Genomic DNA, 11,450 nt, shown 5'->3' on the forward strand with positions numbered 1-11,450 from the left:
TATTTATTAGAAACTTGGTTAAACGTGAACTACTTTTTTAGCACGCAACCTATACATTCTGTTCGCTTGCTCATATCTGACTTATAAATCATGGCTTATCAGCCAACGAACAGTATTTTTCTCTCACATCAAACCAGACAATAATACTTTCAATCATGACTTATAAGTCAAACCAACCCAAACAAACAGAGCGATTGTTGCATGTTTTCCTGAATAGATAGAGTGCCATAGCATGTACTCCTCCTGCATGCACCGATGCACAGCAAGCTAGGGCTCAGACCAAGAAGTGGACGAACTATGCATGCACATGCCCTGGGTTCATCCGTTCATGGGTAGGTCCTGTTCGGTTTATCCCATATTCAGCTTGTTCGGCTTTTTTTTTTTATCGGAACAGTATTTTTCTCTCACAACAATTCAACCGGAATAACAGTCAGTTTCAGCCAAGTTTCAGACCAGCGAACGGGGCCGCGTGTTGATGGTTCTGAACAGATCAGCAATGCATTGCTTCTCCACACCGCACACACCACCAAAAATCAAGACGAAAGAGGAAAATATGGTAGGAGTGGAACAAGAAAAGACTGTTAATAAGAGGATCCATAACCTGGTGCAAAGAAAAAAAACGGAGCAATGGCATGCCATGCAAATAACTTGAGCAGCAGGGGGCAGTGGCATCACGCTCACACACCGAGCTAAGTGCACGCCACTGTCCATCCTGCTCCCACTCCCCTCACTCCCACGCGTACGCTCGGCACCGCCGCGCCCAGCCGGCCGCACTCCGCTCCACGCTCTCGCCCCGCACAATGCGCCGCCTCCGCCGCGCCGCCGCGCTCCCCCTCCTTATCTTCCTCCTCGCCCTCGCGGCCACCACCACCACAAAGTCCACAACGGCGGCGGCGGCGGCCGTGGCGAAGGCTCCCGCGGCAGCGGCGCCTCCGAACGTGACGGCGGAGATGGCCAAGGGCGGGTGCAAGGCGTTCGCGGACCTGATCGCGGCGTCCCCCGACGCGTCGTCCACGTACCAGTCGGCCGTGGAGGGCGGCATGACGGTGTTCTGCCCCTCCGACGATGCCGTGCGGGCGTTCCTGCCCAAGTACAGGAACCTCAGCGCGGATGGGAAAGCGGAGCTGCTGCTGTTCCACGCCGTGCCCGTGCACTACTCGCTGGGGAGCCTCAAGTCCAACAACGGGCCCATGAACACGCTGGCCACCGACGGCGCCGCCCGGAACTTCAACTTCACGGTGCAGAACCAGGGCGACGTCGTCACCATCCGGACGGCCGCCGCCAGTGGCGGCGCGCCGCCCGCGCGGGTCAAGTCCACGGCGGTCGACAAGGACCCGCTCGCCATCTACGTCATCAGCGCCGTGGTGGAGCCCGTGGAGCTCTTCAAGCCTGCGCCGGCGCCGACGCCCGCGCCCGCGCCCGCCCCCGCCGCCGCGGACGCGCCCACCAAGGCCGGCAAGGCGGCCGCGCGCCAGAGCCACGCGCCGCCCGCCGTGGCCGACGCGCCCGGCCCCGCCGCGGAAGACAACGCGGCTCCTGTGGACCAGAAGGACGCCAAGAAGAGCGCGGCCGCCGGCGCGCCGTGCGACCGGTGGTGGCTCGCCGGCGCGCTGGCGGCGGCCGTGGCCTCAGCATTGGCTTAGCGATCGATGAATGGGCTTTCTTTTTACGTTTTGTTTTTTTTCTTTTCCGGTGATGATCCATTGGCGTGTCACGTGTGATGGTGGTTGTGATGGCGTGCTTGCGAGGTTTGTGTTTTTTTTTCTCGATCGGGAGAAAATAGTGTATGCGTGCTTACATATTCGTGCTTCGGTTTAGATTTTTCTTCTTGTTTTTTTTTAGTTCTACCTGTCACCACTAGAGTGAGGTTCAGACGTTCAGTGCGTGTTTATCAGGAGGTGTTTGTATTTTTTGGTTTTGACGGACGAGTGAAGTCTCAAGTCTGGGCATTGAATTGCTGATTCTGACGACGACGAGCTTCTGGGGGGTTTTCTAATGTTCTTGGTTAGCATCGCTGGTATGGTATCCCAATTTCTAACGTTCTTGGTCAAATCTCCCTAACAAAATCTGACCTGTTCTAAAAAGAAAATCTGAGTTGCTGAGGCCTTCATCGGAGCCCATAAACAAATGCATCGCCGGATCCTTGCTTGGCTCCGAAGCGAGTGCTGCTCCCTGCGCAATCATTTCCTGCGTCTCCAGTTGTCGGTGGATGCCATTCATTCGACGCTGATCGCAGGTCAAACAACCCAAACCACACACCAAAAGTATACTCCTCCTCCTCCTCCTCCACCGTACTACACAACTATAAAACACAAGTGGAGTGTGGCAGTAATAATAAAACAAGTGTTTGCCCAGGCCAGGAGGACAAAGCGAGGCCGATGCGGGCGGCAGCAGAGCGCTGCGGAAGAGCGAGCAGCGCTCGTGAGCTCCGGGGGCTTCTATTTTTGGCCCCGATCATTTGCGATGGAGCACGAAAGCGAGCAGTGCGCCACCGACGAAAGGGTGGGCCTCTGACGCAGCTGCCACCGCCCACTGTGTCATCCTCCCAACATAGCCCAAACATCTTTTGGTGCAGGAAAGTACTTTGCACCGTCGGTCCATGTCCGTCCGTCCAGACAACACAACCAACGCCAGTCTCCTGCCAGTGCCAGAGGATGATGGCTTAAATCTGACGGAGGCACGGAGCTCGGCTTTCCCGAATCGCCGTGCAGTGCAGTCGTCAGTCGTCACAAGGAACCTGGGAGACCGCCACGTAGGAACTAACGCCTGTTTTAACAAGCCAGCTCGCGAGGACATATACCACGGCCACGCGTTGGACGAAATGAATTCTCTCCATTGTCCATTACGTCAAAACTTTAGAAATTTGAAAATGTTATGAAGGACCGGAAACGACGACCAGAGGGGGTTGAATGGGAGCCTCAAATTTCTTTCGAAATCTTCGACCACTGTCCCAACATCAATCCCCAAAAAGCATACACGAAAGACTTGATGACCACGACCCTAGAGAAGGGTGGATGCTCCCTCAGAACACAGCGGGTCACCACAGAGCAAACGGAACACAGATCAAAGCCCAAACGAGCAAACTCCCAAAAGAAAACAGCACTGCTCCTGCAAATATCGGACACGTCCGGTATTATATCGGACACGTCCGGTATTTTCCGGACACGTCCGGTATGATATCGGACACGTCCGGGATTTTCAGCAGCAAGCTGACCAAAAGAGAAAAATCCAAAACCCCATCAAACGGTGTCCAAAAATCATGAAATTTTAACCATAGCTCTTTAGACACCAAGGGAAGGTCTCCACAAAATTTCAGCTCAAAACTCCAAAGTGAGAAATATCGGACACGTCCGGTATGAACGAGCAGTTTCTCGGAAAAAAATTAAATCAAGCCATAACTTGATCAAATCAACTCCAAATGACTTGAAATTTTGCACAAGAGTTCACAAGCGAGTAGAAAGGCAACCTCTAAAAGATCATAGCCCGAGACAAACTCTAACTCCGTGAATCGAAGGAATTGAAGAAAACCCCCAAGAAATAGGTCAAGAACCAAAATTGCCCGGATCTACGATCTCGTGAGGAATTAGTGGATTTCCTTCGGTGGAAAGCTTCTACTCATGTCACTGATCGATCCAAGGCAACAAGAACGAACCAAAACCGTCCCAAATCGAAGAAACGAGAGGGGAAACAAGAAGGGACAAAAGGAGCTCGTGAAGAACACCAAAATCACATCAAGAACACAACTAAATAATGAATCCCGGAGGACATACGGTGGTTACGGCCACCGATTCCTTCAAAACCAAGTCACAATTTGAGTTCTGGACCTCTCTCATACATGGAAGCAAACTAGAGGAAGAAACCCTAAAGGAGAAAATGAAAACTGGAGGAGGTGAGGAAGATGGGGGCTCCCTCATCCTATTTAACAGGGCTATTACACATTCCCAGTTTTGCCCCTGGATACAAATGAGTTGAACCGCTAAGCCCAAGGACGTTGTTGTCCAACCCGGTGTAATCTTGATCCGACGGCCACCGCGCCTTCTCACCGGTAGCTTCGCCTCGACGCGAACTCCCCGATGCCGCCACGTGCCGTCCGTCCCTCCTCGGAACCTCCGCCCGGGTTTTGAGGCCCAAACCCGTAAACCGTCCATCCGATGGTTTTGAGGCCCAAACCATCAAACCGTCCGCGAGTAGCGTACTCCATACGCGTCCCCCGCCATCCGACGCGTGTCACCGCCGTCCTCGACCGGCCGGCCCGCCAAGTCCTCCTGAGCCTCGCTCGACTCACGCGTCCGCCGTCTTGACCCGGTCAACACCGTCACTCCATGTCTTCTTGCACTTGTCGATGTCCCAAGTGTCAGCCACCATGGCTAGTCACCCGGCCTCTGGGTCCCTCGGTCCAAGCCTCACGTCCGTCCTTCACCGCTCCCGGTCTGTCGGCACGGCACGTCCTCCTTGACCTTCACCTCGCCGTCGACCACCACATCCGAGCTCCACACCTGCACAACACAAGCCAAAAGACATGTCGCACACATAGCTTTCGCCATGGTAGGGTTAGTCACCACTCAACCTACTTCGTGGATCACATTGACAATCACTCATCACAAAACGAACACACAAGGGTACTTGTCAACCTTGTGTTCGCAATCTCCCCCTTGATGAGTGCATTGTCAACACCAATACACGAACAGCTTGAGCAAAAGAAAAAGAAGAAGAAGAGAAAAGAAAGAACTCACCCAAATGACCAAAAGCCAAAGAAAAGCCAAAAACTGGGTCATTTGAAGGTGAGCAAAACTTGGTCCCCAAAGACATGGGCAACGGCTCGACGCAACCAAGTAAAACAAAACTAGCCCTCAAGAAGAGGCAACGGGCTCAACACCACTAGCAAAGCTCGAAAAACCGAAAAACTGCTAGACCTAGCCCTCAAGAAGAGGCAACGGGCTCAACACCACTAGCAAAGCTCGAAAAACCGAAAAAACTGCTAGACCCTCCAGAAGAGGCAAAAGCTCAACACATCTAGCAAAACACCTCAAATGCAACTCCCCCTGAACAAGTGCAATCTCTCTCAAATGAATGCATATCGCTCAACTTTAGGTGACATTGTGAGTGTGGAAACTTCTCCCCCTTGTTGACACATGCACTTATCAAGCTAGAGCCCAAAGATTGCATCTTCCCCTCAAATTATGCTATGAATGCAGAAATGCACGAATGCAGAAGCTTCAAGATTATAGTAAGTAGATTGAAAAGAGGCTCTAGTTGATGCTGTCATGTATATATAGCAACACATACAAGTGCTAGCAAATGCTCAAAGTGACCAAATGAGACGAAATATGGCATTTAAGCAATTTTGATCAAGTTTGAGCAATTTTAAAAGAGGGTTCACCACCAAAGGAGCACATAGCAAAAATAGACAGGAGATCGACCTTGTGCTACACATGTATGCAAAGTGAACTACCCCAAACAAAGTTCACACATCATGTCATGAGACAAACTTGTGGTTTGATCAAATTTTAGACACCAATTGAAATTTATCAGAGTTATGCAGCTTATTACCAAAGTTTGTCAGACAAGTGTGTGCGGGAGGTTATCTGTGCCACCAAAACCTGACTTAGCGACCATGTCAAGCCTATGCCAAAAGCAATCAGAAGCTTAAGACAATGATCTCGGTATCCATTACAGAGCTCAAGTTCACCAATAAGTGCAATTTGGAGCTGTCTCGATACTCTGACATAGGATAGTACAGACCCATCCCGATCTTTTCAATTCACTTAGTTTGATTTTCAAGTTTTAGCACAAATTCAAGTTTCTCAAGCAAGTGTGTAACTCAAAGTATGAGCCGTAGCAACTAAGCATATACATGAAGCAAGAAAAAAAATCTCAACACATTCTACACATGCTAGTGCCACAAGTAGTGGTGAACACATTTCATGTTTCAACAAGTTTTAATCAAGTTCACAGTTTGGAAAATAAGCTTAGCTCATAACATGCATCAATTGATCAAGAGGAGCCTAAGCCAAAAGCACATCATGTATATCCATAACATCCCCAACAAGAGCATAGTGTCAATCTAGCTACTATAAGGATGAAGCTCAGGATGCAATATGATACATGATGATATGATATGCAAGTATGATATAAAAACAAAAACAAAGACTAAACTACAAAGAAAAGCAAAACTAGAATACAACAACCAAAGTTCCCCTCCTCTAAAAAGGGAAACAAACTCCAAGCTCCCCTCGCAAGCGAGCAAACTGGGCTTGGTCAAGTGGTTTGGTGAAGATATCTGCGAGCTGGTTTTGGGTATTAATGTGGTGTAGATCAATATCACCTTTCTCATAGTGGTCACGCAAGAAGTGAAAGCGAACTTCTATGTGCTTTGTCTTTGAGTGAAGGACTAGGTTTTTGGCTACACTTATGGCGCTGGTGCTATCACAATACAAAGGCACTCGCCTAAACTCTAACCCAAAGTCTCTCAGAGTAGCTATCATCCAAAGCAACTGGGAACAACAAGCAGCAGCAGCAACATACTCAGCTTTTGTGGTGGATTGGACAACGCTAGACTGCTTGCGAGAAGACCAAGACATAAGAGAAGATCCAAGAAACTGACAAGTCCCCGAAGTGGACTTCCTCTCAACACGACAACCAGCATAATCCGCATCAGAATACCCACAAAGAGAAAGGGAGGAGGAAGCTGAAAACCAAAGACCAAACTCGGGTGTGAAACGAAGGTACCTGAGGATCCGCTTGATGGCTTGACGATGAGACGTGCGCGAAGAAGACTGAAAACGCGCGCACAAGCAGACTGCGAATTGGATGTCCGGTCTCGTCGCCGTTAGGTACAGCAGGGACCCGATCATGCTTCGGTATTCCTTCTGGTCCACTGCTTCTCCCTCCTTGTCCTCATCCAGGGCCGTCGTGGTTGACATGGGCGTTGAAAGAGGCTTGGCCTCACCCATATCAAATTTCTTGAGCACGTCCTTGGTGTACTTGCCTTGGTGCACGAATGTCCCCTCACGAGTTTGCTTGATTTGCAGCCCAAGGAGAAAGTCAATTCGCCCATCATGCTCATCTCAAATTCCCTGCTCATAGTATCTGAAAACTTGGCAACAAGAGCATGAGAAGAGCCACCAAAGATTATATCATCCACGTATATCTGAACCAAAAGGATGTCTGTGCCTTGCTTGAGGAGGAACAGAGTCTTATCTACGGAACCCATCCTAAAACCCTTATCAAGCAAGAAAGCTTTCAAATGCTCATACCAGGCTCTCGGGGCTTGTTTCAAACCATACAAGGCTTTGTGGAGTTTAAAAACATGGTTGGGGTACTTTGGATTTTCAAAGCCAGGGGGTTGCCTCACATAAACCTCTTCCTCTATGTACCCATTCAAGAAGGCACTCTTTACATCCATCTGATACAGCTTGAACCCTTTCGAAGCTGCATATGCTAAAAGAATCCTAATGGCTTCTAGACGGGCAACAGGAGCAAAGGTTTCTTCATAGTCTATTCCCTCTTTTTGGCAAAAACCCTGAGCCACTAATCTCGCCTTGTTTCTCACCACCACCCCATCCTCACTCTGCTTGTTCTTGTAAACCCACTTTGTACCTATGGGGTGGCACTCTGGTGGAGGTGGAACTAAAACCCACACTTGGTTCCGCTCAAAGTTCTCTAACTCCTTGTGCATAGCATTAACCCAATCGGCATTAGATAGTGCGTGTCCAATATCTCGAGGCTCAAAAGAAGCTACGAAAGCAGAATGAGCGAAATGGGAAATATGATAAGACTTGGAACGCGTTACCCTTTCGTCGATGTCGCCGATCATGGTCTGAGGAGGATGGCGTCGCTGGATATGTCGAGGTGCACCCAAAGATGAAGTCGCCTCCCCCTCATCCACAACTGGAGCCTCCTCAGTCGATTGAGGAAGCGGCTCGCACGGACCCCATGAAGTAGAGGTGGAGGGCTCAGGGCCGTGAGCCGAAGTGGTCGAAGCTGGCTCGATCGGGGCAGCCGGTTGAGATGGCTTGGGATCATCCCAATCGACGTCATCGTCATCCTCAACAAAAATGCTATCACCCATCTCTTCATCACCTGCACGTTCAAAGACCGAAATAGAAGAGGGCATGGTTTCATCGAAGGTGACTTCACAAGTCTCCACGACACGGTTAGTCTCAAGATTAAGCACACGGTACGCATGTGAATGAGAAGCGTAACCGAGAAATATACCGTCCGAAGATCTAGATTCAAACTTGTTAAGATTACCTTGCTTAAGAATGAAGCACCTACAACCGAAGACTCAAAAATGACTCACCTTGGGTGGACGCCCAAACCGCAATTCGTAGGATGTCTTCTTTAAGAAAGCACGAAGAAAAATGCGGTTTGAAACATGGCAGGCGGTGTTGATGGCTTCAGCCCAGTAACGCCTAGGAGTCCTATGTTCATCGAGCATCGTCCTGGCCATTTCAACCAAAGTCCGATTTTTGCGCTCAACAACACCATTCTGCTGAGGGACATAGGGCGAAGAAAACTGATGTTCAAGACCCAAGGAAGCACAAAAGGTGTCAAACTGAGAGTTTTTGAACTCAGTGCCATTGTCACTGCGGATAGCTCGTATGGCATTCTTTGGTAACTCAGTTTGCAACCTCAAGATCAAGTCACGAGCATGAGAAAACGCTTCATCCTTGCCCTCCATGAAAAACACCCAAGAATAACGAGAAAAATCATCCACGATCACTAGAACGTACCACTTCCCTCCCTCTGACCGAACCCGAGCCGGACCAACAGTGTCCATATGGAGTAGCTCACCGGGTCTCGTGGTCATGACCTGAGTCACTGGAGGATGGGAAGCAGCCACCATCTTTCCGTGGCGACAGGGATGGCATACCAGATCCTTCTCAAGCTTAAGTTTGGGCAATCCTCGGATCATGTCAAGAGAACTCAACCTCACTAGGAGATCGAAGCTCAAGTGACCAAGTCTCCTATGCCACTTCCACAAATCAGAAGAAGATCCGGCAACCAAACAGCGAGAAGAACCGAAAGACTGAGAGAAATCAGCTCTGAAAACTCGGCCAAAAGGAACGATCTGACACACTAGATGTCCCTGAGAATCGAGCACACGAGAAAGTCTAGTCTTAAAGCGCACCTCAAACCCATCTTGAAGGAGTTGCGAAACAGAGAGCAAATTAAAATGCAGGCTTGAAACCAAAGCAACGTCCTTCAAGATAAAAGACTCATTGACCCGAATGGTTCCACGAGACAGCACCTTACCTTTGCTATTGTCCCCAAATGTGATGTACTCCTTGTATTGCATGGGGTCGAGGCTGGAGAACCATTTGGAACTTCCGGTCATGTGGCGCGAACAGCCGGAATCAACAAGCCACGTGTTCTCCAGGCCTCCGCTCTGCATCAATAGAAAGACAGGGGGTGAGCAAATGGCACAACACTGGGGTTAGTGAAATGAGGAGAATACCAGTGTTGAGTCATTTGCCCTGGAAAAGTGTTAGGAAAAACACCATACATGCCATGTCCCATTGGAGAGAAGCGATCACCACGTGGGGGAAAACGTGGTCCGCTAGGAGTGTGGGACTGAAAGCCACCGTCGCGAGGTCCAGAGTCATATAGATCATGACTTGGGCCACGCCGGGCACGACCACCACGTGGTCTCGCCACCTGAGGCCTAGCACCTTGAGGCATTGCACCTCTAGGCCTAACACTGTGCCTCTGAACAGGCGGTACATGTACGCCATGGGGAGGACGGTACATGTTCCGGTTGTTCAACTCGTACTCACGCCGCTCATCTCTCTTCCTCCTAAAGCAAAACTCAGCCAAATGACCATCTCTATGGCAATAGTCACAGTGGTACCTCACCTCTCTCTTGGATGGTGGTTGACTCACTCTCTTGTGGATGTGGTTTACTCTCTGAGGCTTTTTGGCTTTAGGAAGGGGTGCACTAGAGATGTTGGGTAGAGTATCGAGTGAGTTCCGAAAGTGGTTCGGTTTGGGAACCCAAACTTGCTTGGATGGTGGAGCTTTTGGTGGTTCTTCAAACACACCATCTTTGATCATAGGCTTGGTAGACTCTGGTGGAGGGATCTTGATCAATTTGGGAATGTTGGTGGGTTTCTCACTTGGGTTCAAACCACTATGTTCACCAACCTTGCCATAGACATGCTCACCCTTCCCACCTATAGCAAAGCCTACTCCCGATGAGTCAGTTCCCCGCCTGAACTGGCTCACCATCATGCCCAACTGGGGCTCACTGCACGACACCCAGCTCAAGATGGACCGAAGTTGTGTGTTTTCTTCCTCGGTTCCCATCTTGTCGTGCCTGCAGGACTCAAGCTCCAACACCAAAGCTTCACATCGAACACATGTAGTGGTGATGCTATCTAAGTTGGCCTTCTCAAACTCAGCAAGTTTGGCAACCTTCTCTGCCAACTCAGATTGCAAGCCTGAGCAGGACTTGCACGCACCGAGCAACCCAGAACGAGACTTCAACTCATCACATTCATCAAGCAAAATAGCATACTTGGATTGCAAGTCAGAGAGGTTAGACATGTGTATAGCACACTCATCGCACTCCTCCTCCTCTGACACCACTACACCACTCTTGGCAAGCTCCAACTCCTTCAAAGCAACCTCTAGCTGGTCCTTAAACTCTTTTCTCTCGCGGGCAGCACGCTTAAGCAACTTATCTTGACTCATCAATGTATCATTCATAGTATCAAGCTCAAGCATAAGTGAGTCAAGTGTGGGCGGTACCTCGTTTTCGTCGTCGTCGACATCGACGTCCTTTTTGAGCTTTGCTCCACCGTCAACCGCCATAGTGCAAAACCCACCATGGTTTGCACCGGCGACAAAGCAGAGACCGTTGAGCTTGTCCTCGCGCTTCTTCTCGGACTCATCGTCGGTCGAGGGACAAGAAGAGTGATCATCGTCGGAGTCGTCGTCGAGGTCGCTGAGGGAGGCGAGGAAGGCGCGTTCTTGAGCTTTGGCCTTCCTGCGGTACGCCTTCTTGATCGCTTCCTTGTTGAAACTGCCCTTGGCCTTGTGCTTGCCAGAGGTGTAGTCGCGCTTATCCTTGTGCTTGCCGAAGTCGTACTTGTTGATGAAGGGCTTCTTCTTGGGGTAGTGCGCGACGAAGTGGTCCGGATCTCCACATCCATAGCATCCCTCCTTCGGGCCACCACTGCGTCGGCGATTCAAACGGTTGTTGTGAAACCGAGAGAACCGACTGATGACGAGTGCCAACTCATCATCCCCAAGAGACTCCAGCTGCTCCTCTGTGACTGACATCAAGCACAACAAAGAGAAAGAAGCTTGTGAAGGGTTAGTCAATGAACTTGAACCACTACCTGAGACCAAAGCCATGGTTGGTGCAGAGGGATTCTTGAGCTTGGCTTGGGTTTGGTAGTCGATCTCTGTGGACTTGAGCTTGCTGAAAAGCTCGTCAACAGTGA

At 50.1% G+C, this 11,450-nt stretch overlaps 1 protein-coding gene across 1 annotated transcript; it reads left to right on the forward strand.

The window, feature by feature from the left end:
* Positions 1 to 662: 662 nt before the first annotated feature.
* On the forward strand, positions 663 to 1,978 carry LOC136546425 (fasciclin-like arabinogalactan protein 1). The gene has a single exon (XM_066538404.1). It carries the CDS (start codon positions 801 to 803, stop codon positions 1,641 to 1,643), a length of 843 nt encoding a protein of 280 aa, XP_066394501.1. The 5' UTR covers positions 663 to 800; the 3' UTR covers positions 1,644 to 1,978.
* The last annotated feature ends 9,472 nt before the right edge of the window (positions 1,979 to 11,450 follow it).

The sequence above is a fragment of the Miscanthus floridulus genome, chromosome 3, assembly GCF_019320115.1.
Source record: "Miscanthus floridulus cultivar M001 chromosome 3, ASM1932011v1, whole genome shotgun sequence".
In the NCBI taxonomy this organism is placed as follows: Eukaryota; Viridiplantae; Streptophyta; class Magnoliopsida; order Poales; family Poaceae; genus Miscanthus; species Miscanthus floridulus.